Raw genomic sequence first — 21,859 nt, 5'->3', positions numbered from 1 at the left:
GAAAATGCAGAACAGTACCATATGCACAACTGTAATAATCTGCTTGTGCTTACAAACACAAATGATTTGGGCTTTTGTGGAAAGTTTAGAATCCGTTCTTCTGACCATTTCTCTTCAAATTGTTCATCTTCAACTGCACCATGCTTTTCTCATCACAGGTGGTTAACTGTAGGACTTCTAAGACGTTATAAAGATCTCCAGTTGACGTTGTCAAAACCGATCTACGTTTCTGTCTGTCCAAACTGTGGAAATCAGTGAAAGTACTTCTTCTGAAGTTCTGAAGGGCAGTAATGTAGAAGACTGGGGTTTAATTTGTCCTAATATGTTAATGTTGGAGGATAACCTAGTGCAGATTTGAATGTCCAAACAATCCCCTATAGTGCAGTTTGTCATTTTTTCCAGCTACATACTGCATTCATTTAGTGCCTCCTGCTTTAAATGGCTTTCATATGCCTACCCTAAAAGAAGCTCTTTTGGTCCGTCCCAAACAAAGCATGGTGTAGAAACAGGGATTTATGCTTTCCGTCAGCTGCTTCGGTTGTTCTTCACTCCTGGCCTCCAAAAGGACAAGACTATACTTGTTTTGTTATTTCTCTCAGCTTACTGTTTTGCTTTAGTTCAACATTTGGGCTGAGTTATCTAGTCTGTCCTACTTTGTTTTGGATGTCCTTTGCTTATTTAGCCTACTGTCCTCCTCTTTCTTGTTTTTAATACTGATCATGGGTTCTACTTTTCACAATGTGTCCCTTTTCCACCTTCTTTTATAACAGTTACTGCAGAATCTGAGTTTGCTTTATCACAACCTGCTTTAGGTTAAGCTGGCCTATCCAATCATGCGTGGTGTACTAGTTTCAGTGTGCCCAAATAGAAAAACCCCACCAGAGAATAGTGAATGTGAACTATAAATATTGGGTCCATGGTTCATTCAGCTGTGTTTTCATCAATTCATCTAGTAAACAATTCCTGCTTACTCAATTCACCTAATGAATTACTCAGACCTGTCATCAAATTGTGTATAAAGTGGGTTAGTCAGATATACTGAACATACTGACATAAAATGTTTAGGGTTTTATGTCAGCAGTAATGTTGTTGTCAATAACTACTGTTAACCTTAGCTAATTTAATTTACTGTGTGACAGTGAACAGGACACTAAATGTCATCTTACTGGAAAAAGGAACTAGCTGGATGCACAAGACATTGCCAGCATGAACTAGCAGTTTAGCAGTTTGCCCTACAGTATATCTTCTGTGAGATCAGATCAGACTGGCTAGCCTTGTCTTCAGTCTAAAGGTTTTTTTTTTTTTTTTGGTTAGGTGCTCTGACCTAGTGGTCTAGCCACCAAAGGTTGGCTTTAAAAGAACTTAAAGAACCTTAAAGACCTGACCCTTCACTTGCTGTCTACTATATGTTTTTTGGTATATTTTTGGTTAAAGCTACAGCAATCAGCCATAACGCTTAAATATGCAACAAAAAAAATGCCCTAGAGCTTTTGATGGTTCCATCTGTGCAGTTCCATCTTCACTGTCTCTAAAAGGGAATTCTGGGTCTGTAGTATGTTGAACCATGAACCTGGGAAAAATCCCCCAGAGACTAGCATGTGTTTGATTGTTGCGTGCACTGAAAACTACATCAAAGCAGATTAGCATCAGAAGCTCTCTGTCACCACCAGAGACCCATGCCCATGTCGTTCCATGTGAAGTCTTAATTAAGAAGTCTAACAAAGTCACATTGGCTGTAATTAGGGTTGCCACTCTCAGCCAGGGCTTTTTTGGCATGCGTCCACCTGCCTGGGCAGCAGGAACGTAGCTCTGTTGACAGGGGCCCACGTCTGGCAAAAAGGTCGTAAGACAGGGAGGTTTGGGAGGTACCTCAAAGCCCTCCTCTTTTGAAGTGTATTAAGTACGACCTCATCAGAAACCCAATCCAGAAACACCTTTGAACCACAGGTCCTTGTGTTTACATAATCAGAATGTTGAGTGGATTTTGGACAGTTGTTTGCTAATAAAAGGAATGACTAATGGGAAATTTTCCAATTGGGGCCTCTCCGTTTCAGGAGATACGATAGGGGGGAAAAGTTCACCATGTAGTGTGAAGTCCCCCAGTAGAGCCCTTTTATGCTTTTTTCTTTTTTTTTCAGATGCTGAAAGGTTATTGATTAAGAAGATTATCTTTATTAAAGGTCATTAATGGAGAAAGTTATCAAACCATGAGTTTTAGCCACCCCACATTTTTAGTAATTTCCAATTCCCACCCAGTAGAATGGACTCCTCCTATTACACTACCAGTGCTGGAAGGGTGAAGGCTAGCATATGCATCCTCCAAGATACATAAAACTCCATTGCTTCTTTATTGTACTGCTCCTACCGCAACGTTCATTAATGTGCTTGGAGGTAACAGCCAGTTTTGTTATAGCAGCTAACAGACGCCAGCACTGGCTAGCATCGAGTGATGGTGGAAAGAGAGGGATCCTACTGTACAGTATGAACTAGGTCAAACATGCTCACTGGGGCTCCCAGCTTCAAATGATTGAGGCATTTCCAGTGATCAAACCTGCGGCCTCTTGATGATGTGGCCAGTGCTAAGATTGCCACAAAGTATCAGTAAAATTATGGTTCGGTTCAGTTGGACTTTGTTTGTCTGATTATCCAGTATTTAGGTGTTTCTTAATATCATTGTACAGTTGCATTAGGAGGCATAGATTTTCTTATTGCAGATTGCAGTTCATTGTAGCAGATACCCACTTTTTCCACAAAAGACCTGATGATTGTTCAAATATTTGACAGCACATATGCACTACACTTTAAATGTTCCGGAGGTCAGAGCAAGTATAGAACTCAAGTATAGAACTAATGCACCCACCAGGTGTAGCTGGAAAACCAATACTGGACTAACTTCCAATGAGTTCCTATGCCTTTATTGAACCGCACATGTCTGCTGTAAACTCGAGTGCACACCAAGACTCTTCTTACTACCACAAAGAAAAAGCTGTATATGGACATTGGTCCTGTGTCATTGGTAACCCTTAAAAAAAAAAAAAAAAAAGTTCCTCCTGTAAATACTTGCGTCCTATTGGTTCAGTCCAGAACGTCCTTTCTGCTAAAACCTTCTAATATTTTCAGTGTCTTTTTTTTTATTTTTATCTGAAGTACGTTCACTGATGTTCTTCTGTCTTATGTAATTATAGAGTATGTTTTGGCTTGGTTTTATAGTGCATAACCAATGGGAGTACTTAAAGCTGACCTGTTGTGTAGCCTGTTGATTGTTTGGGCAGTGTTCTGAGAATCTGAGGCTTTCGCACATCCCTTTCATTGATTATTCCAGACCCTGATTTTGCCAGGGGACCTCATCTCACTTCTTCATGTGAGTCATCTGTTTGTGTGTTGGATTTAGTGCTATGGGAAAATTAAGGCCAGCAAATGACTCACCTCTAGCTGTGTATCTGCGGATGGTGTCCTAAAATGCCACTTAACCCTTGCGCACCTAAATCTCAAGCATGCCTTGAGCTGGATAGTGTCAGGGCTTTTCCAGATGTTGGTTTTCCAGTTGATGATGTGTTTTCCGCCTGGCTAAAAATGCTTTTGTTTGTCTTTACAGAGAGCGTGATAAAGGACAAAGAGTTTGAGGTGATGATGCAAATCGACTGCGAAGTCATGGACACCAGGATCCTGCACATCAAGTCCTCAAGTATCCCGCCGGTCTTGCGGGTCAATGAAACAGACACTGGCTCTTTCTACCACTCAGCCCCTACCAACAACCAGCCGAAGCCCCCAGTTGTCCTCATGGGTTCTGCTTAAGTGTGGCAGAACTTAAAACCTATTCAATGCAACAGCTGTTTATGATTAACAATTTTTTCTACTGTTAACTCCCTTTTTTGGTTTTATTTTTATTTTATTTTTTTGTGTATCAGAGTAAAATTTTATACTAAAATCTGGATTGACGTTTGAGAAGACCAGTTGTATTGCCATCAAGGAAGCCTTCATTTCACGATGGTTGGTCTAGACCAGGGGTGACCAGTCTGGTCAGCTCCAGGCCAGTGCGGTTGCACGTTTTCATTCCAGAAAAGCAGGTTCACACCCGATCATTTGTTTGAAAGACTGAGACTTGTTCAAACAAACAGAATCAGCCACAATGCCATAGCATATAAGACTGGAAACCCCTGGTGTAGACTTGCTGCATTCTTTTTCAGCTTATATTTTCATCAATGCTGAAGGGCCAGAGAGGGAGCCCCAGCTTCTCTGTATGTGGCTAAGTACAGCAGAGAGAACCTGGGCCCCAGCATCCCCCAGCTTCGATCATCCAAGTAATTGGCAAATAGCCGCAGGGGACCAAGGACTGAACCTTGAGGCACCCTCTTGGAAGACACATACTTCAGCTGCACCATTAAATGCTTTATACATCCAGGTTCCAAGCTCATTCCAGTCAGAAGTAATTCCCAACATAAAGGATTTGCTCATTGTGGAGACATGGCATTCAGTCATGAATAATCTCTCAGGAAGAAATGTATAGATTTAAAATGTTGTTTTGGTTCGCATTTTGTATTGATATGTATGTTTGTGGCTTATACAGTTTGTTTCTTTGTGTTTGCACTCTGTTCTTTTCATATTGTGAATCTTTGAAGATGATATTTATGATTTTAAATTACTGAGCTTGTGGCTTAGTACATATAAACATGATTTGTCCTCACAAATTCGTTCATTTGCTTGTTCAGGTTATTAAATATTATCAGACAGTAATTTTCACAGGTTGAATGAAGATGAAATTTGTAACTGATTTGTTAATATATATATTTTTGTTCATTTAGCGACATTGCAGCAATGTGAGAGGGGACCCTCTAATCGGGCCTACCACTTCCAAGAAGCAGTTAAAATTTTATTGAAGTGCACTTAAGTGACATTATTTTGCATAGACAGTTAAGATTTGCAAAGAAATGTCATGTATGCACTACAACTACAATTGCTTCCCTATTTAGTCAATAATTCCCACCCACTAGCAAGGATTCCCCCTATTATGGGATGCTACCAGTGCTTATAGGGTGAAGGCTCTGCAGCATTGTGAACTTAAACAAATGTGACATTGTTTTGCAGTGTTTTAACACATTTTAAAAGAACAATTTGGTTGCACCAGGTAAGAGATGCCCACACTGGCTAGCATCATGTTAAGGGATGGGATGAAAGGCTATCGTCCTACCCACCCAGATAGAGAGAGGCCAGGACACTTACTTGCCTATGTTTGAACGCATGCACAACTGGTGCAACCAGACCAGACATTTGTAAGCCAGGAGTCCCACAGAGCACAGTGCTTTATTTGACACCTGGCTTACAGGTGGCTGTGGCATCTCTAGGGGGGATGGAATTGATATTCTATCATTTGTTTGTTTTTTGTGTGTTTGTTTCTAAACAGTATACCACTAAGATGTTAGCTATTGGCTCCTTTTTATACGATAGCTATGAGCTCAGTTTAGCATTGGATTTTACAATTGGAATTTGGAATTGCATACTGCTTAAAAGTGGCTGATTGAGGAGGGGGGGGGGGTTGGGGCTTTCATATATTGAAGCATATATGAAACTAGTAATGCTAAAGCCCATCACTATAGCTTGTAATAGGTTTTAAGCTTTCTTTTTTGGTCTTGGCCTTTAGTTAGTGAGCATATAGGCAGGGTAGAGTTACATTATTTTGGAATCCAAAATTTGCAATTGTTTATTTTGGGTGTCTGTATTTTCTGTACAAAATGTTTTAAACTATTTGATCACTTACGAAATATCTTAGCAAATGTCAGTCTCACAAGTGCAGCACTGCAAAACAGAAATAAACACTGGAGTAAGTTTGAGTGTTGTGTATCTGTTGTGGTACTTTTGTTCCTTGTGCTTTTGTTGTTCAGAGCGAAGGTGAAAGATCCTCTACAATCTCTTCTGAGGTTTCCATTGTTTCTGTAAGTGCCTCTGAAGCAGAGGCTTGTGTGGTCACCTTGCAAAGTCCTGATTATAGTTCTCTGGAAAAGATCTGCTTAAAGGATACATTAAGGAATGAAAGACGTTTTTCCCACAAAGCCTTAGTTTGGGGTTCAGTATAAGTTTTGGGTGAGGAGGAGGGGGGGTTTGCGAAATGCTGTAATTGACGGGTCTCAAGGCTGGTTTGCATTTACTTGACCTAGCATGCAATGAGAAAATAGCAGTATTACTCTTACTGTGGCATAAAGGAAAACAAATAGATCAATCAAACATTTTATTGCAGTGCTTTTACCCCCACTGTTCTTTACAAAAACTGTCATGGCAGTATACAACTACCACAAAGCCAGAGAGTGTACAGAAATGTAGCAGAAGTGAAAACAAGAAACAAACAAGCATTTTTGTAATATTTCTGGATTTTAATTGAAAGCTTTCATTTAAAAATGTTTTCTTGGATGTTTCAGTAAAAAAAAAAAAGTTTACATTCATCAATCTTATATTTCAGCTTAAAGCAATATTACAGTATATACAATGCTTTCCTAGAATTGAAGATTAAATCTCTTCTTTTTCCCCTAAACTTCTACCAGCCCCCAGGGAGGCACAGCTAAGATCATTAAGGACAAAAGGACTGTTTTCGTAGTGCAAACCCAATTATCACCATATACCTCAGCTAACTGACCCAGTTGGCAGAGAGCTGCAGGAATAGTTGAAGAAAAAACACTTTCTCCTACTTGTTGAAAGTCAATAAACTTTTACAATTTCATAAATGTCTTTTCTGAAGTCAATTTTTGTAACCCTCCAGATATAATCTGTATATTTCTCAGTAATGCTAAGACTAAAAAAATTAGTCCTCATTTCTGTGTGTATGGATCTAAAACGCAGCTATACATGAATAACATTGGATGGCGGCATTGGCTCAGAATTCCCATATCTTTCCTTTTCCTAGCTGTCATGTTTTTGTTAGCAACATTAGCCATTTCAATCTGAACTACAACAGACGTTACCTGTAATAGAACACACAGATGTTATATTTGGTTGAACTGTTTCTCTAAAACATGTATTTTGGGTGTAGTTAATACACTGAACTAAGCACAGAGGTCATGCTAGTACTTTGAAAACATCACCAACAGTAGCAGATAAGCAAAACATCAGTAAGCACAAGAGGCTATATGAGCATTAACACATGGTGACAAATGCTAGGTGGACTGTTCTACAATCCACATTACGCATAATGCTTCCCCCCCCGCCCAAAGACATCAATTCTGTACAGTGAACCTCTGTGATTGATTTATGAACTGTCTAAAGGGTCGACATATGCAAATACGACATTATAAGTGACCTGGTGGCCGTTGTCCCAGGCGTACAGCATGCCCTCTTTGGGATTGTAGTCAATCTGAGTGATGTAGGTGTAGTTATTGCTGAAGGGCAGCCGAGGGATCATCTGAGTGTTTGTGTGCGTGTCGAAGGCGTAGCTCAGGCTGTTGTCCTGCTGGTTGTAGTTGTCCGTCGCGTACAGGACGCCGCACACCACAAAGCAGTTACCGTAACGGTTGCGGCGAAGGCCGGTCCTCCAGGTGGTCTCTCGCTGCATGCTCAGGTCTGTCGGGTTGAGGCGGCTCAAGACGATCACTTCTTGCAGGAAACCCTCGTCGTCCAGAGCCGGGTAAATCACCCACAGCCCGCTCTCATCCACAGCAAGGTCCATTTCAGAGTGACCTTTCCATCTCCATGACGACACCTCGTCGTTCTCGAGCACAGCATCGTGCAGCATGGTCCAGGCAGCCACGTAGCGCAGCCGCAGGTCGTACTTGATGATGTCACGGGAGAAGGCACGATTGTAGAAAAAGGCACCATTGTAGACCACGTGGCCAGTGCCAATCCAGCTGTAGGGCAGCTTGTAGGAGTTGGTGAAACGCCCTAGATTTAAATGTATGACATAACAAGTTAACCAACAGACCTTTGTGGATGTCACTCACCATCATCATCATCTGACCACCCATCACACGGTGGTGAACAATATACACAGGACAGAAAGAATGGGCAGTGGAAATTGTTTTGCAACCACAGGGCCAACTTCCAAAAAGGCCATACATGTTTTTCCCCATGACTGGAGATGGCTTGGACCAGTAGTTCTTAATCTGGCATGTCCTCAACTACAAAATGAGGTGTGACCAATGGACATGTGAATGGACATGCATGTGAAGGACAGAGCCTTGGGGAACAATGGTACCTTGTTTGAAGACATCCATGTTCTGGAACTCCAGCAGGTGGTTGCCATAGTAGTAATTAGTCACGTAGATCTTGTCATCGCGAGCCTTTGGGTCCTTCATCCAGGCTCCTTCACTACGGCCATATGTGTTGTGCGTGACAGGTTCTGAAATCGATGCTAAGGTGTCTTTGCAATCCCCTGCAAACAAAAACAGGTGATCAGTACTTTCCAGCTGACCACCCTTGTCCTGGCTTCTGTCACTGGTGCATTACTACATGGCCATAACATGGCCAAACCATGTGTACTATTTGAATACAATCTCCATAGACAAACACTGGAAGCAGAATGGGTTGTACTGAAGGCTCAATAATGCTATTCACCGAACAACAATTATAATAACTATATATTATAATACTATAATTATATCTCATTCTGGTTATTCCTTTATCATGGGAATAAGAACCTTGCTGCTTTTTCACTGCGGGGAGAAATTAAAACACTATATTACCAAAAGTATTCACTCACCTGCCTTTGCACATATATGAACTTGAGTGGCATCTCTTTCTTAATCCATAGGGTTTAATATGATGCCGGCCACCCTTTGCAGCTATAACAGCTTGAACTCTTCTGGGAAGGCTTTCCACAAGGTTTAGGAGGGTGTTTATGGGAATTTTTGACTGGAATTCCTCCAGAAGCACATTTGTGAAGTCAGACACTGATGTTGGACAAGAAACCCTGGCTCGCAGTCTCCTCTCCAATTCATCCCAAAGGTATTCAGTCGGGTTAAGGTCAGGACTCGGTGTAGGCCAGTCAACTTCTTCTACACCAAACTCGCTCATCCATAACTTTATGGACCTTGCTTTGTTCACTGGTGCGCAGTCACCATTTCCAATCTGCTCCCAAAAAGTTGGTAGCATTAAAGAGATTGACTAAAATCTCTTGGTATGCTGAAGCATTAAGAGTTCCTTTTACTAGAACTAAGGGGCGGAACCCAACTCCTGAAAAACACCCCACACCATAATCCCTCCTCCACCAAACTTTACACTTGGCACAATGCAGTCAGAAAAGTGCCGTTCTCCTGGCAACTGCCAAAACCAGACTCATTTATCGGACTGCCAGACGGAAAAGCGTGATTTATCACTCCAGGGAACATGTGGTCCAGTGTCCAGAGGTGGCGTGCTTTAAACCACTGCATTCGCCCCTTTGCATTGCACCTGGTGATATAAGGCTTGGATGCAGCTGCTCGGCCATGAAAATTCATTCCATGAAGCTCTCTGCTGATTGTTTTTAAGCTAATCTAAAGGCCACATGAAGTTTAGAGGTCTGTAGCGATTATCTCTGCGCACAATGCACCTTAGTATCCGCTAAGGAGTTGCTGTCGTTCCCAAATGCTTCCACTTTCTTATAATACCACTGACAGTTGACTGTGGAATATTTAGTAGCGAGGAAATTTCACAATTGGAATTGGCATCCTATCACGGTACCACGCTGGAATTCACTGAGCTGCTGAGAGCGACCTTTTCTTTCACAAATGTTTGTAGAAGCAGTCTGCAGGCCTAGGTGCTTGGTTTTATACACCTGTGGCCATGGAATTGACTGGAACACCATTCAATGATTTGGATGAGTGAGTGAATACTTTTGGCAATACAGTGTATGTTAACTCTACAATGCTTTACTATTAAACTCTACAAGTACTGCCACAGTATAGAATGAGTATTAAATTAAGTAATGAGTTAATGAATTTATCTAACTTTGCAGTGTCCCAGAAAGAGGACCTTTGTATTGTTTATTTTTGTACATTTTCCCAATATTGATCTAAAAATTTTAGTTCCAAATTCAAAAAACAAACCAATAGAAAAAAAAACAAAAAAACACCCAATGCCCAATAAAATAAATGGCACACAAATGTCAATACAAATGTCACACACACTTGATACATGAAGGAACCGTTCACCTGGCCGCCTTTGAAGTTTCTCCGGCAATTTCTCCTCCACCACTGGTTTAATGATCTTCGGTTCCACTTCTATCTCCTCCTCTACCTCCTCTTCTTCATCCCAGCTGATGCTGTACTTGTGTTTGGCAGGTTTGCTGGTGCTAGTCAGAACTGCTGAAGCAGCGGGAGTGGTCATCGCAGGCGCAGCTGAAGTAGTGGGTGTTCTGAAAGTGGTTATGGATGCTGCTGTGCTTGAATATGTCTTTCTCTCAGTTACGTGTGGTGCAGTTACAGCAGCAGCTTTTAAAGTCTCAAGCTTTGTGCTACCTACTGTAGTGACAGCAGTAACAGTCTTAGAGTTCATGATAGTACCTGTTGTGCCAGCTGTTGTGCCAGTAGTAATGACAGGGATTGTGGTAAGTGAACTTTGCAGCATGGTAGTAGCTTGTCTCTGTGTGGTTTGTGATGGCGGTGTCTTTGTTAGAGTGCCTACTGGTTCTTTGGTCATGTCCTGTAAGAAGTTTTCTCTGGAGGTGGGTGTACCTGTGATGTGGTTTTGCTTTGTCACTGCTTTCATGCTGATGCTTGATGGACTGGTGACAGTGGCTGAGGTTGTTTTTTCCATATCTGTGGTAATTTCAGGAACGGCTGAGATTGACTCCTTCACCTTTACATGACTCAAATTGGATGGGTTGGCCAGGATGTTCAGAGCCTGTGGAGCAACATGATTCTTCTCTCTTCCTTCCTTGGTTCTGGTAAGGTTTTGTAGTGTGGTCTGCACCGTGGGGCTGACACGTTTAAAGTTCTCTGTGGTAGAGGGGGACGTTGAAGCTCTGAGATCGGCGGACTGGGAGGTTTTGTCTGCTCCAGGCACTGCATCGTCAGACATTTTCATCCTTACCGACAGAGAAGAATCAGATCTGTCCATTCGAGACTCTAGATTGCTTTGTGTGACTACCCCATCCACAGGTGGAGTTTTGGGTTTAGCTGGAACTGACCATGCTCTGATGAGAGGCCTGAATGCTGGGGCATTGGGACGAAGAAGCTGCTCCTCGGTGAAGAGATCTACGGGACTGTCACCACTGTGGCTTTCATCTTCCGTCACTGCAGGAAGGAACAGTTCACAGTTAGCAGCTGCCGAAGAAATTGTCTGCCCATTTTTTTAGATTTCATGCAATTGAGTGACATATAAATGCACCAAACTATGATCTATGATCAAACCTCATAATAAGATCACCGGAAGAACAGAGACCTAAAATATTCTCTAAAGTTCTCCGGATTTAATCAACATACTACAGCTGTCAAAGTTTATACTTGAAAAAATACAGTTGTGTGATGGTCAAACAATTTAACACATAGAACATATATACAGTCAATGATCCAGAGTCTTTTGCTGTAAATAGTATTGTTATTGCTCTTTTAATTCTTATTTATATTGTGTATATAGTGTAAATTATTTATCAAAATTTTTGTAACTGAGTGTCTTGCTATCCCTTTCTGCTGTTACACTGGGAATTTCCCCACTGCGGGACTAATAAAGGACTATCTTATCTTATCTTATCTTATCTTATCTTAACATAAGCTGATGGTGCAACAGGTGCAACAGGGAAGATCCATTAACAATGTTAAAAAATGTAGGTTAATAACTTTGCTTGTTATGCTAATTTTGTGCTTTTTAACAGCACTAATAAAATGAACTTACTGTTCTCCTCGGTTTCTACCTCATCCACTGGGTCAGCTTTATAATAAGTGATTCCCCTGACAATCATCTTTGGGTTCTGCTCCCTCCCATGACGCTCTTGCTCTTGTAAGGCCTTCACAGCATCTTCTGCTTCTGGTACCTTGCTCTTCAGAAGGTTGCCCACAAACCTCTCCTCATATTTGTTCTGTGAGAAAACAGTTGGAGAAGAAGATTGGTAGTGGCACAAATGCATCCGTCTTGGACACAATTTTCTTAGATACTTATATCACTGTGACTTAGCTTTACCCAAGTTCTTTCTATGGTATGCATTCTGCATAAAAACCCTAATTTGTTATATTAGAGTTAATAACTGGTCATTTCAGAAGTATTGAGGGCCCACATCCTGAAGAAACCAAATTTCCTTGCTTTTCTGAAACCAGAGGTTGATGTAGAATGTAAACATTGTTAATGTTTTAAACCCCATTGCATTTCAGTCCATACAGTCTACATATGACAATGAAACTTTAAAAATGTTTTTACACTTGAACTAATAGCTACAGTGCCTATAAAAAAGTATTCACCCCTTTGGGTGCTTTCACTGTTTATTGCTTTTATAAATGAAATAATGGTCAATAGGCTTTTTTTTTACACAAATTTACAAAAGGACCCCCTTTAAATGTGAAAGTGAAAACAGATTTATTTAAAGTAAAGTCAATGAAATAAAAATATATACTGTAAAATGGCAACTGGTGCTAGTAGTCTCACAGTGAAATGGAGTTCACCTGAGTGTGAGGAATGTGTCTTAAGTGATTGTAGTATAAAGACACCTGCCTGAAAGGTCCAGTCACTGGTTAATCAGTATTCTTGTCTACAAATATAGCACAATGGCTAAACAACACCCCACACCAAAAAAGTAATTGAAGACTATAAGCCACTAAACATTTCCTGCATTTCAGTTAAATCTATCATTAAGAAATGGAAGAAATATAGCACATGTGTAAATCTGCCTAGAGCAGGCTGTCCTCACACACTGAGTGACCATGCAGGAAGCATACTAGTGAGGGAGGCAATCAAGACACCTGTGACTACTGATTAACCACTGACCGGACCTTGTCTTTGCGCATGAGACACATTCACTGCACTCAGGTGAACTGTGAGAATACTAGCTCCAATTGCCTGCACCTCTGTTGAATTAGGTCAGTGATTCTAAACATTTATTCAGTCACTTACATTATATATTTTTATTACATTGATCAGTATCTGCTGTCACTTTCACATGATGTTTCTTCTGTTAATTGGAAAAGGCCATTACAATGATTCCATTTATCAAAGAAATAAAGGGGGGGGGGAAACATCCAAGGACTGAAGACTTTGTATAGACACTGTAAGCCTAGGTAAATAATGGCAACCCAACAGTAATTTTCTGAGTAACATTAAGGTATTCTCTTATTAACTTATTCACTTGGCTGTACCGTAAGGATCTACCAACCTGTGCATGTTGATAAGCTGCTGCCTCACTACTCTTCTCACTCAGCCTCTTTTTCTTCTCCTGCCGTGGTGGGCTTGTGGAAGGGGATGAAGCTTCTCCAGTTGTTATTGGTTTTGGTGACACACTCCTTACTTCAGATGTAGCATTTGTGTGGTTCTGAGACATGAGCTAAAGAGCAGCAAAAAAACAAACATAAACAAATGTAAAAACTATTTATTTAAAAAAAAGGTTTGCAACAAGTCAACTCAAATTTATTTGTATAGCACTTTTTACAACTGTTGTTGTCACAAAGCAGCTTTACACAATCAGTAATTAGTAAAAAAAAAACAAAAAAAAAAACAAGAAACCTTGTGAGGAACCAAGACTCACAAGGGGGACCCATCATCCTCTGGTCAGAACTAAATATGAATTATTGATAAAAGTCACCAAACCATCCATACTGTTGAACTGCTCAGGCGTGGAACATTTTCCTAATCATGATATAATAATCATGGTGTCGTATAACTTCATATGGTCATGGCAGTGATGGTAATAGTAACGAGAGTAATGATGGCTAAAGTTGTAATATTAATAGTGTCAGATAGTTAAGAGTCAGCATGCAAGTTGATTTTACATTATATAGAATGTTACATGAATGTTTATGACATTTTTCATGCTGATTCTGTACACAGGCTTCTTAAATACTTGACATGAGTATGTCAATACTAAATGATGTTTTTAGTTCTAGTGCTTAAACGGAAGATTACTGAATATAATGTGTTTTAATATTGTGTACTGTAGTGCCCAACTGAATGTACTATGTGGATAATAAAGTTGGAATTGACCTTGTAACTAAATATAAATATCAAAACATTTCAATAAAGCAATTATAGCATATGTACTGTAGAAACTGTACATGCACACAGATGAGATCATCTATAATGGCAGAACCCTCCACTAAACAGTCCATAAAGAATCTTATTTTTTCCTATCATGCAAATAGACATTTAAAATGAGCAGTTTTGTCAAAGGTGTCCAATGCCTTTTGGTTTAGATATGGTGTCTAATAGTCAGTAAGGAGTAATTTCTGTGTTTTCCTCATGAGTTGAAATCACAATGTAAAGATTTGTCATGGGACTTATGACCGATTCTAGATGCTTTTAAAGGTTTTCTTATAGAATCTATCTGTTTACACCTGGCATTAACAGGCATTTTCGGTCACTGGATCATATTCGCATTTCAGTTGTCCACGTTAAAAGCTCTCAAGACGCCCGTCCTTTTTTTCTTTTTTTCTCGCCTGATTGGCTGCCTCTTAAGCATATGAGGTAGTTTGACAGCACTCAGACCTGACAAGCAGCTGCCAGAAGATCTGCTGTAACGCTGCTTCACAGTGCAGCTGACACATTCCTGTAGAGTATTCCAGTAAAACTGCAGCACAAGCTGATAAAAACTTTCACAGCTCACATCACTCACCCTCTCAATGTTCTCCACCCGCTGCAGAAGCTTAGTGGTGACAGAGTGTAGCTTCAGCAGATCCATGCCATAAAAAGACCCCTCCAGTAACTCAATGATGGTGGAGAGCTGTAAGGAACCAAGCAAAAGCCGTCACAGCAAGCTTTTGACATCCACCTCCTTTCATACTTCTGGGTGCAACGCTTGCTGCTCATCCTAGTGGCCATTTGTATTACAACAAGTGTAATTCTAGGCTAATTTCTGTTTGTTTGGAGTTGCCCTTTTCTGCCTTCTTGTCACCTTGACATTTTCTTTGCCGGCTTCTCGAAGCTTCTTGAGCCTGAAGTCTCCCTCACAGGGGTTGAGAGCTGATGGTGGGGCCATGCAGGTGCACTTGCAGTGCGGGCCTGAGCTGAGGGTTTCCACGCTGTAGGAGTGGCCGAGTTCTCCCGTCCTGCCGCAGGCGCTCCTGCTCACGGCTCTGACAACACATTTACAGCCACAGTCAGCGCCTTCCGAAAGCGCTTTCACTTTGTCATAATCACCCAGCAGCTACAAAGAGAAGAGGACCGGATGCGTTTTCCACCAAGCCAAATCAGTATTGCAAAACAGAAACACCATGCAACAAAATAACTACACTGCATTCGTGCCATATGCTCAGGTGTCACAGCAAATTACACTACACACCATTTTTAAAGCCTGCTTTTTTTTTTCTTCAGAGCAGTAGCGATTCTAAACTCAACACTAATTTTCTTTTTTTTTTTTTGCAGTTACAAAATATCAATAAAGCAAATGTTTGGGCACCCTGCATAGTCAGTACTTTGGCAAATATGATGTATGACAGAACCCTTTTCTTGTCTTGTTTTTTGGGGATTTGTACCCATTCCTCCTTGCAAAAGGCTTCTAGTTCTGTGAGATTTATGGGCCGTCTTACGAGAAGATTTACTAGATTTCAGATAGCTAACACTGATAGCCATTTAGGGAGTCTTAACATTGCATAAAAAATCGTATTTTCCCCAATAAACAAAAAATCTAATACTTCACACTGAAATCTAATATTTAGCATGGGCTGTCCACGCTGTTCGTAAGGTTCATTTCTGCTATAGCTGTTGTGGTTGACATTGTATGGACAAAACAATGTGCAGAATTTATTGACAAGAACACCTCTCCAACTGTTAAGCACAGGATGGCTCGATCATGCTTTGAGCTTTTGCTGCAGCCAGTGGCACAGGGAACATTTCACTGGCAGAGGGAGGAATGGAGTCAATTCAACCCAGTATGTTTTAAAAAAAAAAAAAAAGAAAAAAAAAGAGGATGGCTTCTTTAGCAGGATAACAATCCTAAACGCACCTCAAAATCCACAACAGACGTCCTCAAGAGGTGCACGCTGAAGTCCCCAAAAAGTAGGGTACTTGCCTTGCAAGGTGCCCAAACTTTTGCTTTGTGCCCTGTTGCTTTTTGGTTTTCTTTTATTTTAGATGGATCTTCATATCTTTTGGAGATTTGACTTATTATACTATTCACAGTTACAGACATGTTGCCCAGGCCCAATGTTTTGCATGCCACTGCCTGTGACCTGAAATACACTGAAGTCGAATCTGACCGTTCAGACCTAAGCGCTTCTCCGAAGATGAGATTTAAATGACCAGTTAAAACTAATCGGATTCAGTATGTTTTTTTTACTTCACAAAATAATGACTTCACATTAAATCTGATCATTTTTTTCTGTCACCTGTGTGAACTGTAGCAGGTAGGAACTACTTTTTCCTGCGGCAGCTCCTCAGCTCTATGACCTGGTACCTTTGAGCTTGAGTCTGCCCACGTTGTCCGGGTCCTTCTGTCTGAGAACCAGCGATACTACCGCACTTTTACTGAGTATGCTAAATGAATAACTTGAAATAACTACGTTTATCTACGTTATCCCCCCTTAAACCTCAATCCCGTCTCAAACTATGAAAGCCTCTGTGTAGCAACTGAGTATATGGCACGAAAAATGAATGAGAAGCTAGAGATCCTACACCAGGATCCTACATACTGATACTGAAGCCTCTGCAGCCTGACTATGGGCTACAGAAACTGGACTAAGAGCTGGAGGACTGAACACTCTTACCTGTGTTAAGATGTTGTCCTGAGGGTCCTCTTGCTCGGTGTTGAGCTCCTCCACAGCTCGCCGTTGTTTTGGCGCCGCTGCGCTGGTTGAGAGAGCCGTGAGGAAGAGCACACACCAAACTCCCACTTTCGCCATTAGCGTGGAATAAATGTCCAGCAATGTCCATACGATAGAGGAGAACACACACTTCAGCTCTGTCCTTCAGAGAGGAGGAGGTGTGGAAAGTGTGTCGAGTTTGAGGTCTCCTGGTTCGGTCATTGAAACTGCTGGTGGGACTGAAAGAGTGGGAGAGGTGAAGTGGAGCAGCAGCAGGTGGACTCTGAGCGCCTGAGTGTGTGTGCAGAGGACATCTCAGACTGGACTGAGCAGAGGAGAGCAGAGCAGAGCAGAGGAGAGGAGGGCAGGATGGAAGGATTAGTGGGAGGCATGGGGGGATCGCACAGACAAAGAAACCCACAGTGTTTTAACTTCAGCTTGATTTATGTCTTCAAACATAATACATACAACACTTAACTGTAGGTGTAGAAATGACAGAAAATAAAAAATTATATTAGCTACAAATATGAAATGTTATTTTTTGTGTTAACAGTATTGTCAGATTCACAAGTACAACAATCTTAAGATACACACGTTCATAGTTTGATAGAATACATGGCAAAACAGAAAAAATGAACAAAAATAAGAACAAAAAAATATATATTTTAACGGGAAAACGTTAAAACCTCACCTTTTACGTTATGCAAAATAGATTAAATAACCATATTTATGTTGCCATATTTACCATAACGGTCGTAAGTCTGTAAAAAAAAAAGGGAATTGAGAGATTCTTCCCGTAATGTCATTTACAGTGGTGTCCTCCACTGTCAGTGCACTGTAAACTTTTTCTGCCAGGTTATTTTTCAGTGTCAATGAAGGGAAATGCAACAGCGCCATCTGCTGCTAACTTTTTACACACACTACAGTAATATATATATATATATATATATATATATATATATATATATATATATATATGTATATATATATATATATATATATATATATATATATATATATATAATAGTGTTTAAAAATACAATTTAAGTACAAGAATAAAAAAGTACAAGAATAATCTTCTGTATTCGATGTCTTTACACTATGCATTATATACACTATATGGATAAATGTTGCATTGTCTTTTTTGCAGCTCTAACAGCTTCCCCTCTTTGGGAAGGCTTTCTACAAGATTTTGGAGGGTGTCCGTGGAAAGTTAGGCCCATTCATCCAGAAAAGCATTCGTGAGGTCAGACACTGATGTTGGATGAGAGGGCTGGATTTTATACATCTGAATTCAGTGATTAAGGTGTGTCCCAATACTTTTTGTACTTTTTGTACTGTTGGCTATCTTTTAAAGAAAATTCAAAGATCTGCAGATGAACTAGCTATAACTGATATTCATTTTAAATCATCTTAATTAAACACTGAACCAAAATAAAACCAGAAAGAGAAAATGACCAGGGGCTGAATGAATGGAGCTACTGAATGACAGCGCTTGTATTCGGTGTAACGGTATCAGATCTCCAGCAGGGGTCAGTGTCAACATTCAGACGTCCACATGATTTCCACAGTAACAAAATACATGACATAAACAGCAATAATTAGACGGTTAGCTTTGAACTGCAGATAGGTCTGTCAAAAATGTATAAAATACGAAAATGTGTTACTTTGATTGGAAAGTCACACACAGCAGGGATCAAACTTCTGTCTGTAGAAGACCCGCATGGAAACAGCTCCTCTGTTTTGGTTCTCCACTCCCTCTCTCACCTGATGACCACACAGATACCCTAGCCCAAAGAATGTCAAAGGTCTTATATGCCATCTTCAGGCCAGACTAAGTTTATGTTTGTATAATAAAGTATAATATGCAGTATCATCTTGCTCGGTCAAGTCACAAGTATTTATGTTCAGACAACGAGCGCTGGCTGTGAGTGGGCTTTGCGCATGCGCACTGGCGTTTTCAAGCCTCACCACCGTTTCCCCCTCTGAACGTCCACTGGCTATGACACGGTTATAAGGCACACACGGGCTTGTATATGTACACAAAGCGCAGCCCGAAACAAGCCCTCCTTCTCTCACGGCTATACCAGGAGGAGCGCAGTCGCTGACAGGAGCGATACAGGAGCTTCCGGACTGACCGTCTGGCCGCATTTCAGCCTTAGTGGAGGCGCTAGCCTGTGCCGTTTTAGCTTCGCCAGTCTTCCTCCGCTCTCCGTCTGACAAAATGAAGACGAAAGTGTTGCGCTGCGACTACACGTGAAGAGGGCTGTAAGACCGCTTTTACCATGATGAAGAAAAAGAAATTCAAGTTCAAAGTGGACTTTGAGCTGGACGAACTCTCCTCGGTGCCTTTTGTCAACGGAGTGCTGTTCTGTAAAGTCCGGCTGCTTGACGGCGGTTTCTCCGAGGAGTCCTCGCGGTAAGGATGCGCTGTTTACATCTAGCTACACCCCCACACCAATGGCCACGGTACGAACTACGCAGACCCAGACTAGCTCTCACACGACCTCCTAACAGTTTAGCTAGCTAAAAGGGGGGTTACCAGCTAGCTAACTAACTAGCTAGCTGCATACCAGAGTCCTCACCAACTGCATTTATAGGATAACTGAGCCTGTCAGTGGTTAGCTAGCGCCATTCGCCACGAAAACACCAGCCACCCTGGTGTGGTGTGACTTCTGCTGAAGTTGCCGTATAGGTTATTGACGTGGCTGGTTTGTTTACAGTGCTGTTACGCTGTACAGTATGTAATACTTCATTTTAGGCATTGGTCTGATTGTATATTAGCTCCTTTTATACTCTTCTAACAGTGAAGACATTCAGAGTAAAACAGCACCAAATGTTAAAATGTGAACGGTCATATGTTTTGGTTTTGTCATGAGATCTTCATAGCACAAGCTGCTTTGTATTAGGACGATCCAAAGGAACCACGAGTGGACAGATTGTGTAACCTTGTTTTTTTAATTCATGTTTTAATGTCTGACTTTTCTCCGGGCATCAGGAAGAGGCTGTACTGTTGTTATCAATACACATGAGCCAGTAAGGCGTTCACAACCATCAGTGAGTGACTTGACTCAGTGCCTTTGCTCAAGCCCTGAAATCAATAAGTTCTGATCTATGGAGCGCACGAGACATTGGGCTGCTACATCATTGGACATCAGCAGGCCTGTTGCAAGGGTGCTGTGTAAAGCAGAGCTGGTAACAGACTTCCTCAGTGGATGAGCTATTAGATGAAATCTTTCACCGCATTGACAGTGTGTCCAATATTGACTCAACGAGTGTCTGAACAGAGACCAAGATTTTAGACCTATGTCCTGTATAATCATTGAACCGTTAAACTGTTAAAGCTCGATTTGCGAATTAAGTAACTCATTTTTGGCTGATTTTTGTACAGTACAGCAGACAGGAGCAATGTGTAGGACTGTCTGGCAGTGGACAAAGTTTGGCGCTACACCCTCAGATGAGTCACTGAGGTCCTCCCTCGGTTTGGTGTTTTGGAATCACCGGCAATGAGATGACCAATGCCTTCACAGTAGTTATGAAGTGAAAGGTCTGCTGTAGATGACACAGACGTAATGTGTAGTAAGTGTTCAAGGCCAGCCTAGGCAGCAAATTTCCGTGGTAGGAATGTTTCAGTTTTTCCCATTATGTGTGGCTCAGCAGAAAAATTAGTCAGTACTTTATGTGCTCTTTAAAGGTTTTAGGAAAAACACTTAAATTAAATGAACACATTACCTTAAGGTTCTTTACATCCTTAAAAGCTTCTTCATACTCGCACATCTCTTTATCAAAGATGCTTAGCATCATTTCTTTAAGAGTTTACTGTAGTAAACCATCAGGTCTGATTTGGCCTGTACTGAAATGCTCTAGTGATTTGCTAGTTGTCTGTCTGATAAGGGATAGAAAATCACCAATAATAATTATAATAATAATTATTTTAAAAAGCCTATTTCATGTAAACCATAGCAAAGCAATGTGGCTGTTGATCTGTGCCACTCTCATACTCTCATACTCAGCACACCATCTCTGAAGCCACTGCGGGAGCAGACACAGTGTAATAGCCTGTGCATTAAAGCTTTATTGTACCGGGCTATTGATGACAAGGTTATGGGTTCGATACCTGGGCTGGGCCCTTTCTGGAGGCCACATTTCAAATTTGTGTCCAACACAAATGGTCAAAGCCGTTGTCCTTGTCAGTTATCTGCACAGGGCTATGTCCGACTCAGGATATTTGAGCACACTACTGAATCTGCCAAAGTAAAGTTTGCTTCTCATTTTAACAATGATTTTGGTGTAAAACGTGATTTGGAGTCTTACAGGACTGATGTTGTTCCTTTTGGAAGTAATAAAGATTAAATTTTGTGTATGCGGATGTCTTACACTTGGCTTGGCTCATCTCCAACACATCTTGGACCACCTCCTAAACTGTCTCAGAGCTCTGATAGCAATTAATTTCAAGGCTTTTTTCTAGACCAGAGACACATCTTATCAGCATGATTCACATGAAGTGGCTAGATGTGTAGGTCCTTAGTCTACCGTTGTGTAGCGGAGAAACGCACTGAGATACATGTAAGCATTTATTTGTCTATTTTCAGACCTACTCACAGGGTCGTTCGCATGTAGGATGTTAGTGTGTCATGTTAGTAGAGAAGTGGGTTTCTAAAAATGGAGCTGTCATTGGAACAGGATGCAGCATCATATTCTTTTTACTCTTCATGATACAATGATAGAAAGAACAGTGGTGTTTTTCAGCACTGCAGACCCCTCAGTTCAGCTCTTCTTTGATATGTTATTAATCATACTATGGGCAACTGACTTGTGCCCCTGAAGTGGTGTGGATCTGTTTTCCAAGAGGAGTCAACTATCCAGCTGTTACACTGCTATAGGCTTCATGCCTGTGCCCCTATTGAACTGCCATGTTTTCCCTGTTAACAGTGCTGACGTGTAGTAGAGGTTTGCGCCTTTGTTTCTTGTGACGCTGAACTAACTCTTTTTGTTGCACCAGGGCTCGAGCAACAAACCTGAAC

The 21,859-nt window shown here is 41.1% G+C and overlaps 3 protein-coding genes across 7 annotated transcripts in view; 2 read left to right on the top strand and 1 right to left on the bottom strand.

The window, feature by feature from the left end:
* atf6 (activating transcription factor 6) overlaps positions 1-5,828 on the top strand; it is a 51,579-nt gene extending 45,751 nt beyond the window's left edge. For both annotated transcript variants that reach the window (XM_072680728.1, XM_072680720.1), the window contains exon 16: positions 3,596-5,828. In XM_072680728.1, coding sequence (XP_072536829.1) covers positions 3,596-3,795 — 200 coding nt within the window. In that variant the 3' untranslated portion in view covers positions 3,796-5,828. The remainder of the gene's footprint in view (positions 1-3,595) is intronic.
* A 404-nt stretch (positions 5,829-6,232) lies between these two features.
* olfml2ba (olfactomedin-like 2Ba) lies at positions 6,233-19,286 on the bottom strand. Of its 3 annotated transcripts, none has more exons than XM_072680664.1 (9): positions 18,503-19,286; positions 16,800-17,160; positions 14,990-15,241; positions 14,711-14,818; positions 13,259-13,426; positions 11,791-11,974; positions 10,110-11,192; positions 8,177-8,353; positions 6,233-7,863 (listed from the first exon to the last, which is right to left on the bottom strand). In XM_072680664.1, exons 2-9 carry the CDS (start codon positions 16,932-16,934, stop codon positions 7,235-7,237), a joined length of 2,736 nt encoding a protein of 911 aa, XP_072536765.1. In that variant the 5' UTR covers positions 16,935-17,160; positions 18,503-19,286; the 3' UTR covers positions 6,233-7,234. The 3 variants fall into 3 exon arrangements, with proteins under 3 accessions (XP_072536765.1, XP_072536774.1, XP_072536779.1); XM_072680673.1 differs by lacking the exon at positions 18,503-19,286 and adding an exon at positions 17,527-17,766; XM_072680678.1 differs by lacking the exon at positions 18,503-19,286 and having other exon boundaries at positions 6,234-7,863; positions 14,990-15,170; positions 16,800-16,891.
* Positions 18,785-21,859, top strand: part of fam102bb (family with sequence similarity 102 member Bb) — a 23,053-nt gene continuing 19,978 nt past the window's right edge. The window contains exon 1 of one of the 2 annotated variants that reach the window (XM_072680696.1): positions 18,785-19,254. In XM_072680696.1, the coding sequence (XP_072536797.1) occupies positions 19,121-19,254 (134 nt within the window). In that variant the 5' untranslated portion in view covers positions 18,785-19,120. The remainder of the gene's footprint in view (positions 19,255-21,859) is intronic. The other variant, XM_072680689.1, reaches the window with a different exon arrangement.

This window comes from Salminus brasiliensis, chromosome 1, assembly GCF_030463535.1.
Source record: "Salminus brasiliensis chromosome 1, fSalBra1.hap2, whole genome shotgun sequence".
Taxonomy (NCBI): Eukaryota; Metazoa; Chordata; class Actinopteri; order Characiformes; family Bryconidae; genus Salminus; species Salminus brasiliensis.
The sequence above is the reverse complement of the archived record's forward strand: the minus strand, read 5'-3'. Positions and strand labels throughout refer to the sequence as shown.

Bases quoted from the DNA above. Each gene is read 5' to 3' on its own strand.
- olfml2ba (XM_072680664.1), bottom strand. From the start codon at position 16,934: ATGGCGAAAGTGGGAGTTTGGTGTGTGCTCTTCCTCACGGCTCTCTCA. The intron at 8,354-10,109 runs GTGAACGGTTCC...TTTTGTTTGCAG, and splicing joins GAAACTTCAAAGGCGGCCAG to GGGATTGCAAAGACACCTTA. The intron at 7,864-8,176 runs GTACCATTGTTC...ATTTAAATCTAG, and splicing joins CATGGATGTCTTCAAACAAG to GGCGTTTCACCAACTCCTAC.